This window comes from Ailuropoda melanoleuca, chromosome 8 (assembly GCF_002007445.2).
Source record: "Ailuropoda melanoleuca isolate Jingjing chromosome 8, ASM200744v2, whole genome shotgun sequence".
NCBI classification, from domain to species: domain Eukaryota; kingdom Metazoa; phylum Chordata; class Mammalia; order Carnivora; family Ursidae; genus Ailuropoda; species Ailuropoda melanoleuca.
This window is the reverse complement of record NC_048225.1, coordinates 76,009,303-76,025,834: the sequence shown is the minus strand read 5'-3', so window position 1 is coordinate 76,025,834 and position 16,532 is coordinate 76,009,303. Positions and strand designations below refer to the sequence as shown.

Sequence of the window (16,532 nt, the reverse complement as noted above, 5' to 3'; positions counted from 1 at the left end):
CATCAGTATTTAACAAAGTTTGGCTGATGTGGCTAATGATACTTTTTAAAGCATTAACACAATAATGTCTTTTGCCCTTAAAAGCACATTTTAATACAGAGTGTTCCTTAGCAGTTTTGTTATATGGTGGGCAAGTACATAAGTCACACTTAAAACAGCACAGTATATATTTATGCCGTCTATGATGAATATTTATACCCTCCCTTCAAACTCCTTCCTTTTCCTGTTTTCTTATCCATGTTATTTTAAGGAATAGTTCTCCCTTTGGATCATTTTTAATATATCATTTGGGAACATTATGCCATTCCAGAAAAAGTATAACTAATCATGATTAAATACATTCCTCACACCATGAAGGCATAACACCAAGCTTCCCATCGGTTTTCCAGTTGTTTCTCTGCCACATCATCAAAGGAAGTCCCGTATAGGACACGGTACGTTACCCCTGCGAAGAGGCAGCAGCTTGTTCTCTAGAACATCCCTGGCATCTGTTCCTTCATCCATAAGATCCAATTTGGTGATGACTCCAATGGTTCTTAAACCTGCGTCGCAAACAAACTCAGTATTACACAGTCTGCAGAAGACTAACAAATTTTAGAGACATGTATGTCCCAATGCTAAATGCAGGCACTCATACTTCTGGTCCTTTTCCTGTTCCTCTCTGTCTTACTGTTTGCTAATCCACTGCTACCCCAGTCTGGTGAATGTTGATGTGATGAGGAGGAGAGTTGTAAAACCACCCATCCACAAGGTAACTCTCACTTCAAGAGAGGAAAAACCAAATAGGTATATCACCACAATAATTTTAAATATATGCATTTATTTTGTACCATGCATACATGGAAATTATACACTTAAAATTTTCCTCCAAGGTACAGTACACAAGATGAGTGCTTTAATTTTCTTATGTATTACCTTATTGAAAATAAACAAGTAGGACCAATGAAGAGTGTGTCTCGTAAACCTGAGCTTATTACTGATCCACTTCTAAGCACTTGACAAACAAATAAGAAGAAGAAAATTAGGTATAGGATAGTGTCATTACCAAAAATAAAGTTTCAAGTCTCACAGCATTCACTGTTCATTAGAAAAAGATATATGACTTAATGGAAAGAAGACCAAACTAAGAATCCTGACACTTGGATTCTAGTCTCGAGGCAAGTCACCTAACTCTCTTCTCTGGGTCTCAGTTTTCCTATCTGTAATATAAAGAGTTGGAAACCATAATCTCCAAGGTACCTTTCAGTAATAAAACCATATAAAAACCCAGACATTCTATGTAGCACATCAGACACCTCGTCTTTGTCCATTGTTTTCCTCACTAGATAAAATGAACAATATTTGCCTAGTGATTCATATTTTTAAGTGCATTTCTTTGGACACGGTAAATTGAACACACGTCTTTATCTTTTTACCTAAAACCACACTAAAATGGCTGCTATTTATTAGGCCAGCTATGGTTTGACATGCTTTACATGTCTTAAATCATTAATCTTAAAAAAGTTAAATCATTTAATCTTAAATAAACTCCAACTACTATTTTTTTTAAGATGAGGAAACTAAGGCAGAAAGAGATTAAGTAACTTTCCCAAGGTCATATAAGAGGTGGGTCTAGGCATCGAGAGCCCATGTTTTTAACCAATATACTGCTTCTCGCAACACAAGAATTTTAAAAATAAAAAAAGGTTTAAACTAAGAAAGTCAAAGAAAATGGGAGAGGACTGAAGAAAAGTTTTGAAACTGTAAACCCAGCAGGATAACTGCTGACTAAATTAACAGACTAGAGAAAGAGGAAAACTACATCCAAGAAAGCCAACAACCGAAGCCCAGAAGTTGGATGATTTACATCACAGCCTCTCAGAAAGATTCAGGGAGACCAACAGCTCTGATAATAATGGATGGTAGTGGGGGCAGTTGAGGCTGAAAACAAGAGCGCTGGATGAAAGCAGTGAGATTTCCACGGATAGCCTAGCTAGGAGTCACCCTGACTCAACCTGGCAGGAGAATGCAAGGTCTACTCTCTGGAAACACTGAACTATGGAAAACTGCACTAATAGGCACCTGGCCCAGCTAGAGGGCATCAGGTATTAAAAGAGGGTGATTAAGTGAAATTCCACATACTGAATGGCAAGGCCTCTCTGCCCAGTCTAGTTTGAAAAAAAGCTGGCTGGTAGAATTTAACCCCCCAAGCAGGAGATTGGAAAAACTCTGTCTGGGTATGTATTAACCATTCTTAGAGGAAAACATAAATATTAAAATTCAGAGGAATGCCAATTAAGACAGCCCAATAAATCATCCTACTGTGAAGCCTATAACTCATTTAATTGAGCACACCCACACAGAGTTTCCTGTTAATGTTCCACTTTTAAATACAAATCAATAAGTGTAGGTTACCAACTGTCATCATACAAAATTATTACAATATTAACATAATATAAATAAAATATTATTGATCTGATTCCCTATAAGTGACTTATTTATTTTTGCATTCTGTGACATATACAATTGTAGAATCACTATGTTGTATACCTGAAGCTAATACAAGATTATATGTCAACTATGTTTCAATAAAAAATAAAAATTTTAAAAAATGATTTTAAATGTTAATGGATAGCCAAGGAGAGTCTCTGAGACCAAAACAATACTGTAAAACAAAACTGAAGAAAACAAAGATAATACAAAGTATAGAAGAAAAATTTATTATTTTTATTACTATCCTCAGAGAGAAAAGAGAGGTCACTGCATCCAAGGAACAAGACTAGAATGTCATAAAAGGAAACAAATAAACAAAAGGAATTCTCAGTAACAAAATATAAGAGTAGAAATTTTTAAAAAAATGTTAGTAGAATGGTTGGAGTAAAAAGCTAGAAACTCGTCTAGAAAACAAAAGAAATAGAAGTAAATAATAGAAAAGGAAAAACTAATTCAAAACTAGAGAAATAGGGGCACCTGGGTAGCTCAGTTGGTTAAGCATCTGACTTTTGGTTTTGCCTCAGGTCATGACTTTAGGGTCATGAGATCGAACCCTATGTCAGGCTCAGTGCAAAGTCTACTTGAGATTGTTTCTCTCTCTCAAATGAATAAATAAGTCTTTTTTAAAAAAAGAGAGAAATAATCCAGAAGATCCAATATCTGAATAATTCGCATTCCAGAAAAACAGATTAGATGAAATAGAAATAGTTGGGGGGGCATACTATTCAAGAAAATATCCTATAAGTGAGAGATTAATTTTTGTATTGACTGAACCATCAAGTGTCCAACATAATATGAAAAACACGCAATATGGTATAGCAGTATAAGATTTCGAAACACTGGGAACAAATAAAATATCCTAATAAGCTCCCAAAGAAGTTAAGAAAGTGATCAAAAAAAGGTTTGGAAATCATTATAGCATCAGTCTTCCTAGCAACAAACTGGAAAATTCAACAGAGTGCTGTTTTCAAAATTCTGAGGGAAAAAAATTATTTTTGGCCTAGAATTCTAACCTATCAATAAATGTGACAGTAGAAAAAGATATTTTCAGACTTCAAAATCTCAAAATATTTTACCTCTCTTTCTCTTTCTTTGGAAACTGCTAAAGCATGTGTTCTACCAAACATGGAAGGCAAACTAACAAAGAAGTAAATAAGAGATCCAGGAAGCAAGAAATCTAATATAACAAAAAAAAAAAAAAAAAAAAAAAAAGGGAATTTTCAGGGTGGTGTAGATCCCAGGACTAGGCCAGAAGAACAATCAATATCTATTTGAATGAGAAGACATGGATTACTGAAGAGATATATCTCTCCACTAAGAAAAAAAAATGAAAGTGATAGAACACCTAATGCCTAAGATTTCTGAAGGTGTTAAGAGCTTTAGACTCCTAGAGGAGAGGCTGGAAATGCACTGGTGATATTTAGAAGACTATGCAAACAAACAAAAAGAGAGACAACTCTCAACCTCAAAGACAGCAATATCATGTGAGAAAGGAAATGAAATCATAATTTACACAGGGCTCAGCTGTGAATGATATTTTTAGAATCATAAATATTTAAATATAATTATATTAGTAGAACACGGGAGGGTAAGTGTATATATGTATGATTCATATATGTGGGTATGGGAAAGAGATAGAAGACAGCTAAATTCTTCTCTACAGTAGGAAGTCAAAAGTGAAAATCTAAAAACAGAAAATTAAGAAATAGTGGTATGAACAAATTACATAGAAATATGGAGGTAAATACCCAAAGAACGCTGAAAGTGATAGCCTCTGGAAATCAGTAATCAAGAGTCAGGAGGAGTGGGCAAGGGACCAATAGTTTTTGTTAAAAGCCTTTGGGACTGATTTTTAAGCTATGTATATTTATGACATTAATAAAAATAGAAGTTAAATTTTAAAAATATTTTCTTTACTATTCCTTTATTTCTGCAAAAGCAGAGAAACCTATGCTTAGTCGTATACCAGAAATAGCAAAGGAGATTATTTTCTTTTCACATTTAGTTATACAAATAGGCAGCTTAAAATAATGAACTCCTGCTGGCATACTGGAGACCTACAGGGACAAATCTCAAAAAGCCATTGCCAGAAGAGATTCAAAGACAACATGTTTTAAAAGCACTTCACTGGGAATCTAAAGAGTCAGATAAAAATAACAATAATGACCATGTATTGAGTCCTGATTATGTACTGAACATAGACTTGAAACTATTCTATGAGATGGGTACCACTATTTCCTCAATTACACAGATCAGGAAAGTGAGATTTGGAGAGGAAAAGCATGCTTACCTAAAAGCTCACAGCCTGTAGGTTGTGGAATCAAGGCAACCTAATTCCATTTTTAATCACTATATTTTTCTGCCACCCAATTCTTAGCTAGATTCTACAAGTGATTAGATCTGTTATTTGGCAAGTTAGTTAGATCATCTGGGCCTGTTGATCTACGTATAGAACCAAAAGATTAACTAGACACCTCTTTCAAGTCCAGAATTCTGGGAAAGAAAAAAACTTCCAGATTTAGAAGAGGTCATATACAATAATAAGTAAAGAGTAATTTAATAAAATTCTTGTCTTCCAACTAAAAGAAAAATAAAAATAAATTAAGAGCTAATAAATAATGTGGGATGCTGTGTTTCGATTACATCTCTCTTCAGTAAAGAATAGCCATAATGATGAGTGCGGATGAATCCTGACAAAGACCTTGAAAAGACGCACAAAGCACTTAGAAACTGATTCTTATATAGCATATGGTTAAGCATCTGCCTTTGGCTCAGGTCATGATTCCAGGGTCCTGGGATCAAGACCTGCATTGGGCTCCTTGCTCAGCAGGGAATCTGCTTCTCCCTTTGCCTGCCACTCCCTGTGCTTGTGCACTGGTTCTCTCCCTCTATCTCTGACAAATACATAAATAAAATCTTCAGTTTCTTCATCAGGTGTAACCACATCAATAGGATAATCATCCGTCACAGTTTATATATGATGTCTGGGATAATTATTAATTGCATCCCCTTTAATTCTTGGAAGACTTTCAGCAGAAAAATAAGGTATATGTTCACTCTAATTCATCAATAAAATGAGAAAATAACAAACCTATATTTTAAAATTAAATAAGAGAACTTCCACTTTCTGGTGCAACATGTAAGATGATTTGAAGTTGCCCCTGTGTTCTAACAAGCAGACAACTGAAAAAATCAACAACCCTTCTCAGATTCTTCAGAGAAGTGAGGTCACAGGACAAACCCCTAGCTCCCCAAATTTGGAGAGGCAAATAGGTAAATACAGAGAATCAGAACTTATGGAAGCAGAAACATACAAGCAGGAATTCCTATGGGAACCAGAGCCTGAGTGGGAAAACCTAAACTGTAATTGATGAATTTCTGGAACCTCAGTGACTTAAAAAGTCTAGGAGGTCCCAGTCATAGGGGAGCATCCATTTTTTTGTGCATTTGGCCTCCAGGAGCTTACCCAGGTTCTCACCCAGGTTCTCACAGTGAATATCTGAGAAAAATCCCCTTGTGCTTCAGACAGGGGGAGAAAACAAGGAACCTGATTTAAAAATGGGTAAAAGACCTCAACAGGCACTTCACCAAGTGTAGAGATGGCAAGTATCTATATAAGAAGATGTTCCACATCATTGTTCAAGAGGGAATTGCAAATTAAAATAATAGTGAGATATCACCAAACAGCTATTAAAATTGCCAAAATCCAAAACACTGACAAATCAAAGGCAGCAAGGTTATGGAGTACCAAGAACACCATTCATTGCTACTGAGAATGCAAAATGGTACAGACATTTTGGAAAACAGTTTCTTACAAAACTAAATATACTCTTACCACGTGATACAGTAATTGTACTCTTTGGTATTTGCACAAAGGAATTGAAAACATGTCCACACAAAAACTTGCACACAGATGTTTATAGAGGATTTACTTATTATCAAAACTGGGAAGCAACCAAGATGTCCTTCTGTACATATAGATAATAAAACTGTGGCACAACCACACCATGGAATATTATTCAGTGCTGAAAAGAAATGAGCTATCAAGCCATAAAAAGGCAGGGAGGAACTTTAAATTCATATTGCTAAGTGAAAGAAGCCAATCTGAAAAAGCTACAAAGTTTATGGTTTCAACTATATGACATTCTTGAAAAGGCAAAAGTATGGAGACAGTAAAAAGCTCAGGGGTTGCCAAGTCTTAGGAGAGGCAAGGATAAAAAGGTGGAGTACAGAGTATTTTTAGGGCAGTGAAAACTATTCAATATGGTATTACAATGGTGGATACATAACATTCCACATTTGTCAAAACCCATAGAATGTACACCACCAAGAGTGAACTCTAATGTCAACTATGAACTTTGAGTAATAATGATACATCAGTTCTAGGTTCATTGATTATAGAAAATGTACCACTCTGGTGTGGGATGTTAATAGGTGAGGAGGTTGTGCACATGGGGACAGAATGTGTATGGAAATTCTCTGTGCTTTCCACTTAAAATTGCTCTAAAAAATTAAGATCTATTAATTGAAGACAATTAAATAACATAACACATGTAAAGTACTTGGTACATAAAAACCACCCAGTAAATGAAAGTTGTGATCTCACTAGCTTTGATTCTCACCATGCCTCCCACTCTACTCCAATCCTAAACTCCAGTCACACCCAACAAGTTGCACTTCTCCATGTGACTGTGCATTCTTGGGTTCTTTATTTTTATAACAATGCCTCTCGGGGCGCCTGGGTGGCACAGCTGTTAAGCGTCTGCCTTCTGCTCAGGGCGTGATCCCGGCATTATGGGATCGAGCCCCACATCAGTCTTCTCCGCGATGAGCCTGCTTCTTCCTCTCCCACTCCCCCTGCTTGTGTTCCCTCTCTTGCTGGCTGTCTCTATCTCTGTCGAATAAATAAATAAAATCTTTTAAAAAAAACAAAACAATGCCTCTCAACTCTTAATATCCTTTCTCTCCCTTCTTTTTTTGATCAACTTAAACCCATTCTTCCTTTTTCCATCATTTTATTTTATTTTCAACATGATAAGTATACTCTTTAATCCCCATACCCTTTTTTACTCATCCCTCCTCCCACTTCCCCTCTGGTAACCATCAGCTTTTTTCTATAGATAAGAGTCTGATTCTTGGTTTCTCTCTCTCTCTCTCTCTCTCTCTTTTTCCTTTGCTCATTCCACATATGAGTGTGATCGTATGGTATTTGTCTTTCTCTGACTGACTTATTTCACTCAACATTATACTCTACCTCTATCCATGTTGTTGCAAATGTCAAGATTTCGTTCTTTTTTATAACTGATTAATATTCCATTGTACATATACACCACATCTTCTTTATCCATTCATCTATCAGTGGACACTTGGGTTGCTTCCCCAGTTTGGCTATTGGAAATAATGCCACAAAAAACACAGGGGTGCATGTATCTCTTTGAATTACTGTTTTTTATTTTTTGGGGGGTAAATACTGAGTAGTGAAGTTACTGTTTCATAGGGTGGTTCTATTTTTAATTTTTTTGAGGAAACTTTATATACTGTTTTTCCAGAGTGGCTGCACCAGTTTGTATTTCCAACAACAGTGTATGAAGGTTCCTTTCTCTCTACATCCTCCCTGACACTTGTTTCTTGTGTTTGTGATTTTAGCCATTCTGACAGGTGTGAGGTGATATCTCATTGTAATTTTAATTTGCATTTCCCTGATGATGAGTGATGTTGAGCATCTTCTCCTGTGTCTGTTGGCCATCTGTATATCTTCTTTTGAAGAAATGTCTATTCATGTCTTTTGTCCATTTTTTAACTGGATTATTTCTTTTCTGGGTATTGAGTTGTATCAGTTCTTTATTTATTTTGGATACTAACCCTTTATCAGATATATCATTTGCAAATATCCTCTCATATTCAGTAGCCTGATCTCTAGTTTTGTTGATTGTTTCTTTTGCTGTGCAGAAACTTTATTTTGATGTAGTCCCAAGAGTTTACTTTTGTTTTTATATCCCTTACCTCAGGAAACATATAAAAAATTTTGCTATAGTCAATGTCAGAGAGATTACTGTCTGGGATCCCTTCAAGGATTTTTATGGTTTCAGGTCTTTAAACCATTTGGAATTTATTTTTGTGTATGGTGAAAGAAAATAGTCCAGCTTCATTCTTTTGCATGTGGCTGTCCAGTTTTCCCAACACCATCTGTTGAAGAGATTGTCTTTTTCCAATTGTATATTCCTTCCTCCTTTATCGAAGATTAATTGACCATATAATTGTAAATTTGTTTCTGGGGTTTCTGTTCAATTCCATTGATCTATGTGTCTGTTTTTATGCCAGCACCGCGCTGTTTTAATTACTACTCCTTTGTAATATAATCTGAAACCTGGAATTGTGGTCCCTCCACTTTTGTTTTTCAAGATTGCTTTGGCTATTCTTTTGTGGTTCTACACAAATTTTAGGATTGTCTGTTCTAGTTCTATGAAAAATGCTGTCATTTTGATGGGAATTGCATTGAATCTGTAGATTGCTTTGGGTAATATGGACATTTTGACAATATTTATTCTTCCAACCCATGAACATAGAATGTCTTTCTATTTCTTTGCATTGCCTTAAATTTCTTTCTTCAGTGTTTTAATAGTTTTCAGAGTACAAATCCTACACCCCCTTGGTTAAGTTTATTCCTAGGTATTTTATTGTTTCTAGTGCAATTGTGAGTGGGATTGTTTCCTGCTGCTTCACTTAGTATATAAGAATACAATAGATTGCTGTACATTGATTTTGTATCCTGCAAATTTACTGAATTCATGTATCAGTTCTAGCAATTTTTTGGTGGAGTCTTCAGTATCATGTAATCTGTAAGTGACAGTTTTGCTTCTTTCTTACTAATACAGATGCCTTTTAATTTCTTTATGTTGTCTAATTGCTGAGGACTTCCAGTATCATGTTGAATAAAAGCAGTGAGAATGGACATCCTTGTCTTGTTCCTGACCTTAGGGGAAAGGCTCTTAGCTTTTCACCATTGAGTATGATATTGGCTGTGTGTTTTTCTTACAAGGGCTCTATTATGTTGAGGTATGTTCCCTCTAGACTCTACTTTGCAGAGAGTTTTTATTATGAATAGATGTTGTACTTTGTCAAATGCTTTTTGTGCACCTACTGAAATGATCATATGGTTTTTATCTTTTCTCTTCCTGATGTGACATGTCATTGTTTTGTAAATATTGAATCTCCTTTGCATTCTGGAAAAAATCCCACTTGATTGTGATATGATTTTTTAATGTATTGTTGGATTTGGTTTGCTAATATTTTGTTGAAGATATTTGCATTTATATTCATGAGAGATATTGACCTATAGTTCTCTTTTTTGTTGTGTCTTTATTTGGTTTTCGTATCAGGGTGATACTGGCCTCACAGGATAAATTTGGAAGTTTTCCTTCCTCTTGTATTTTTTGAAATAGTTTGAGAATAGGTTTTAATTCTTCTTTAAATGTTTGATAGAATTCACCTGTGAAGTCATCTGGTCCTGGACTTTGTTTTTTGATAGTTTTTTAAATTACTGATTCAATTTCATTGCTGGTAATTAATCTGTTCAAATTTTCTATCTCTTCCTGCTTTAGTTTCAGTAGTTTACATGTTTCTAGGAATTTATCCATTTCTTCTAAGTTGTCCAATTTGTTGGCATATAGGTTTTCATAATATTGTTACAACTATTTGTATTTCTGAGGTGTTGGTTGTTATTTCTCCTCTTTCATTAGTGATTTTGTTTATTTGAGTCCTCTCTCTTCCTTTTTGGACGAGTCTTCCTAAAGACTTATTGATTTTGTTGATCTTTTCAAAGAACCAAGTCCTGGTTTCATTGATCTGCCCAATTGTCTTTTGAGTTTCCATTTTGTTTTTTTCCGCTCTAATCTTTATTTCCTTCCTTTTGCTGGGTTTGGATTTTATTTGTTCTTCCTTTTCTAACTCCTTTAGATAGAAGGGTAGGTTGTTTATTTGAGATTTTTCTAGCTTCTTGAGATAGGTCTGTATTCCTATAAACTTTTCTCTTACAACCACTTCTGCTGCATCCCAAAGATTTTGGACTATTGTGTTTCCATTTTCATCTGTTTCCATGTAATTTTTTATTTCTTCTTTGATTTCTTGGTTGACCCATTCACTGTTTAACAGCAGCATATTATTTAACCTCCATGTACTGGGGCTCTTTCCACATTTTTTCTTGTGCTTGATTTCTACTTTCATAGCATCGTGGTCAGAGAAGTGCATGGTATGACTTCAATTGTTTTGAATCTGTTGAGACTTGTTCTATGGCCTAATATGTGAGATTAGGATTCTGGAGATTGTTCTGTGTGCACTCGGAAAAAATATGCATTCTGCTGTTTTAGGATAGAATGTTCTGAATATGTCTCTTAAATCCATCTAGTCCAGTGTGTCATTCGAAGTCACCGTTTCCTTACTGATTTTCTGTTTGGATGATCTGTCCATCAATGTAAGTGGGTTGTTAACATCCCCTACTATTATTGTATTACTATCAATTATTTCCTTTACGTATATTATTTTTTTTTTATTTTTTTATTTTTTTATTTTTTTTTTCCTTTACGTATATTATTAACTGTTTTATGTATTTGGGTTCTCTCATTTTGGATGCATAAATATTTACAATTGTTATATCCTCTTCTTGGATTGTCTCATTTATTATTGGATAGTGTCCTTCATTGTCTCTTGTTACAGTCTTTGTGTTAAATTCTATTTTATCTGACATAAGTATTGCTACCCCAGCTTTCTTCTGACATCCATTGCATGGTAAATGTTTCTCCATCCCCTCACTTTCAATCTGCAGGTATCTTTCGGTCTGAAATGAGTTTCTTTTAGGTAGCATATAGATGGGTCTTGTATTTTTACCCATCTGTCACCCTAGGTATTTTCATTTAGTCCACTTGCATTCAAAATAATTATTGTTAGATATGTATTTATTGCCATTTTGTTACTTGTTTTATGTTTGTTTCTATACATTTTCTCTGATCCTATCTTCTCTTGCTCTCTTTCATGGTTTGTTGGCTTCCCCAGATTAGGGAAATTTTCAGCTATTGTTTCTTCAAATAAATTTTCTGCCCCCTTCTCTCTCTTCCTCTTCTGAAGTCCCTATACATGAATGTTATTATGCTTGATGAAGTCACTAAGTTCCCTATTGAGCTCACTTCTCAATTTGCATAATTTTCTTTCCTCTCCTTTACTCAATTTGGTTACTTTCCATTATCTTCCAGGTCATTAATTAATTTCTCTGCTTCATCTAGCTTATTTATTCCATCAAGTGTATTTTTTAATTTAATTTATTATGTTCCAGATCTCTGATTGGTTCTTTTTTATCTGTGTATTAAGAATCTCACTGATGTCCTCCAATCTTTTCTCAAGTCCAATGAGTATCTTCTGTGATCATTACTTTAAATTTTCTATCAGGCATATTACTTATATGTTTCTCTTTGGTCTCTTGCTGTAGTTTGGTCCTGTTATTTCATTTTGGAGACATTTCTCTGTCTTCTCATTTTGTCTGACTTTCTGTGTCAGTTTTTGTCTGTTGGGAAGGTCAGCTACTTCTCTTGCTCTTAAGGATAATAACCTTATGAGGAAGAGGTCCTGCAGTGTAGTGTCCTCTGTTCCCTAGGGCCTGACACTTCAGTAAGTATCTCCTCTATGAGTGCTGTGTGTGCTCTGCTATTGAGTCTTGGCCTCTTTTTCTTTCAGCCCCGTTGTCTGCAGAGGCTCTCTCTGCTTACTGTGGGCAATGTTTGGTCCCCAGCAGGGATGGGGCATGTTTTAACAAGGTGTGCAGTGGTCTCCTTGCTAAACAAGACCTGCCTCTGCTGCCAGAAATGGCAAAACACACAGGTAAGGAGATAGTGTTTGTAGGGTTTGCTCTGGTCTTCCAGGGGAGGGGGCCTACAGCACTGGGACTAAGGCCAGCATGACTGAGAAGGGCAGATCCACTGAAGCACAGTGAGGCAGGGCTTGGTGCAAGCAAGTTAGGTAAGGAGTGTTGAGGCTGTGCTGGTTCCCACAAGTGGCTCATTTTTTATGCTGGTGGGCAGGGGAGGGAAACAGAACTGCCAGCCCCTTTGTTCCTGGAGGGATCTCCCCATGATCTCTATCTCTCTGGGCCATGCTCTTAAATGAGAAAATCAACCTCCTTACCATCTGCCCTAGCATTTTTCAAACTGCTGGTTCCACACTGTATCTGCACTGGCTGTTTGCCATGCTGTGTCTTTAAGGGTGAGGACTCTGCTTCCTAATGCCCTACAGCTTCTCCCAGAGCTGAGCCAGCCAATTTTTTTAATTCCAGGGTTTACATCCTGCTGGCTGTAAGAACTCATGAAATTTGGCCCCCTCACTTTCAAAGACAAATATTATGGGGATTCATCCTACCCATTTGTGGGCTTCCCAGTGTGAAAGTCTGTTTTCCACCTTTTTCCATGCCATCAGCGCCCTCCCCACTGTGGACAGACATGGTCTGCTTTTTTCCCAGACCATATGTCATCACCCTTCCTACTTTCTTCAGTGTGGCCTCTTTACCTTTAACTGTGGAGTTGTTCTGCCAGTCTTCAGGTTGTTTTCTGGGTTATTTAGGCTGATGTGAGTGTTATCTAGTTGTATCCATGGAATGAGGTGAGCTTAAGGTCCTCCTACTCTGCCATGTTCCCAGCTGATGACTCCCACCCATCCTTCAAAATATCTTATAGGCCTGTCCTGCAGGTCCTTAATCAGGCTCCCACATGTAAAAGTTTGCAGCCATTTCTCTGTGCCTTCAGGCTCTCTGTACACACTGAAATCATAATTCTTATATGAAACTAGGGATCTGCTTATTTGTATCACTCACTAGATCATCTCTTCTATAATAAGGACTACATCTACTCTACTCCAAGCAATTCATATAAGTGCCAAACACAGAGTGGGAACTCAATCAATGTTTATTTATTAAATGAATAAATGAGAGCAAAAATAAGCATATTTATTTTTCTTAGGTTCAGACAAGAATTTAAATACAAATTTCAAAAAAGAAATATGATACCATTCTACCATATTACCTAGGTTTTCTGTCAACACAATGATTTCCCTATAAAAGCACTGCCATTTCTTTCATTTATATACACAACTAAATTTAAGTAGTGTGTTGTTTCATCTAATTAAGAAATGGGAAAAAACCAAGCCATGAACCAAATTAGCAGTTGCCAGAAAAGTAATCTGGAACACGGTGTACACTAAAACAACAGCAATGAAAAACAAAATCAATGAAGAGTTTAGTGTAAACATGTATACTGCAAAATTAAAAACAGACTTAGGGAAATTACATGTCCTTCAGTTAATGCATTTTTGCTGTTTTGGATTTTGGTGGGATTTGGGGGAGTTTGAAGTAAATGTTTTTTCTGTTTGGCAAAGATTATGGAATATTTTATTTCTGAAAGCAATCAGTGATGAAGAGGAATAGTTTCATCTTTGTTTTCCTATAAGTTTCCATTAACATTATTCTATTGATCTTCCAACAATTCTGAATAACAGAGTTTTCATTTTCAAAGCCATTAGGTAATATTATTGTATATGATACTAGGTAAATATTAAATTAAAAATAGAAAACACAAAAATTACTGTCATTGTAATAGCAGAGACTCAATTTTGCTCACCAATACATGCCCAGAATCTAGCAAAAAACTTGAAAGATTTAATATTTGTGGAAGGAAGGGAAAGGAGAAAGAGAGGGCAAAGACAGAGAAAATAAGGGAGGGAAAAGGAGAAAGAATTACTCCAAAGATAATAAAATTTAGGTGTAAAGTGGTTCTTTCCCTGAAACTTTGTATTGCAAAACAGACTAAGGCATGAAGAAACAAAAGAAAAAGAATCTATACATATTTCTACCTTTTTGTCTACTTAATCTCTACCTACTTAATGTCTATCTACTAAAGCTCTACCTTTATGTCTACTTACATCCATTTCCTTCTTCTTCCTTTGCACATAGTTTAACTATATTTCCAAATCTCCCTTACAATTGAATTACAATCTCCCTTATAATTTGCCTGTGACCGAGTTCTAGATAGTGGAATGTGAGCAGAAGTGGTATTTGCCACTTCTAGGCTTAGTCTATATAATTTCTCATATATGCACCTGCCTGCTCTAACACCTTCCACTTGATGGATCTAACCATAGTAAGTTGCTAAATCGTAAAGGATAACAAACACACGTATCTGGGTAGCTGAATGATGTCACAGACAAGAAACACCACACTACCCTGAGAATCCACACAGGATGGCCCTTTCTACTGTTTGCAGCATTACATGTTTCACCATACTTCTTTCTGTATATTAGTACAAACAGTGGTACTTTGAAGGAGAGCTGGTGTAATGAAAACCTGGCTGAAAACAGCTATATATTTTGTAAGCCTGTTTCATGTGATAACTTGTAAGACAGACTAAGTGCCTACTGAAAGAAGCTATTGGAAAGAGCCAGAGTGTTCATTCATCTTGATTGTTCCTTGCTGCTTAAAGTAAGGTATTTAAGAGATGAGTTCACACAAGAAATTTATCATTTTGCAAGCAAAAATAGCAAGGATTAGAGAGAGTAGAGATTTGGGTCTTTGAATGTTTGAAAAAGTCAACTGTTCTTGTAACTCCAACAATAGTTGGAAAAGTCTCTAAGAATAAAAAAGATACATTAATTATTTTCAGTTAAGCTAAGAAGCTTAGTAATTTCTGTTTCAGACAGGAAACAACAGATTGCACAGGACTGTGATACTTGAAAGAAGACAAACAAATAACATTAACCATACAATTAACCAATTTCTGCTTGGAAAACATGACTGGACTATAGTGCAAGGAGGAAAACTCCAAAGAGATCCCAGCAGTCACGCATACTTGAGGAGACATAGATTGGAATTCAAGGGGGCGAAGACAGCAAGAATATACAGGAGAGTGTACCAGATAAAAGGGAGCTATGAATAGAAAGAGCTCTAGAAATGTGCTTAGGGAACCCCTTGAGTCTTTGAATGCATGCATGTATACCATAAAATTCTATGTGGCTGAGAAAAAAACAACTTCCAGGGAGCTCTAAAGCAAACAATTCCAAGAGCTCACCCAGGGCTGAAAATCATCCACCAGAGTGGAGAGGCCTGTTGAATTCAAGGCACCAAAAGGGTCAAACTTCAGTACAGGTTACTCTGCACCAACTTTTTAAAAAACCTAAAAATGACCTTCAAAACATCAAACTGATCTACAAATAATGTAACTACCCACTAAAACAAAGCCCAACACATTTTACAAAATAGAATAAAACTCAGGACTCAACAAAGTAAAATTCAAAATATCCAGCATTCAAACAAAAATCACTAGATACACAAAGAACACGGAATATGTGACCATTATCAGGAGGAAAAAAAAAATCAGTCAACAGCGTCTCACTTAGAAACAATGGAATTCAGAGGGTTATGCTAAACTAGCTGTTATAAATATGCACAAAATGCTCAAGGATATAAAATAAAATGTGAAGATAATGAGTAAATAAAAAGAATATGTGAGTATGTCTTTAAAACCTCTGTAGAACAAGCCATCCAACAACAATGTAGAACATACATCCTTTCCCAAAGTACACTGCTCATTAATCAAAATGGACCATAGGTGCTACAAACAAGCAAATATCTATGAATTTAAAAGGAATAAAAATAATATCAGAAAGTTATCTGGAAAATGCTAGAAAACTAGGAAATTAAACAACATATTTCTAAAGTACCATGGGTCAACAATGAAGTCACAGAGAAATTTAAACATATTTTAAACTGAATGAAATAAAAGCACAACATATCAAAGTTTGTAGTACACAACTTATTAAATACTAAGAGGGAAACATAATTTTAAAATACTACTATTACCAGATAAAAAAGGCTTAAAACCAATGATCTAAGCTTCGACCTTAAGAAGCCAGGAAGAGAATAGCAAATTAAATTCAATGTAAGTAGAAATAAAGAAATAGAAAAGGAGGTTAAGATGGCGGAGGAGTAGGGGACCCCTTTTTCAGCCGGTCCCCTGAGTTGAGCTGGATAG

General features: G+C 35.7%; 1 protein-coding gene across 9 annotated transcripts in view; it reads right to left on the bottom strand.

Annotated features, from left to right (window-relative positions):
- Nucleotides 1–16,532, bottom strand: part of DNM3 (dynamin 3) — a 532,818-nt gene that overhangs the window by 345,368 nt on the left and 170,918 nt on the right. For all 9 annotated transcript variants that reach the window (XM_034666734.1, XM_034666737.1, XM_034666735.1 and 6 more), the window contains exon 5: nucleotides 444–542. In XM_034666734.1, coding sequence (XP_034522625.1) covers nucleotides 444–542 — 99 coding nt within the window. The remainder of the gene's footprint in view (nucleotides 1–443; nucleotides 543–16,532) is intronic.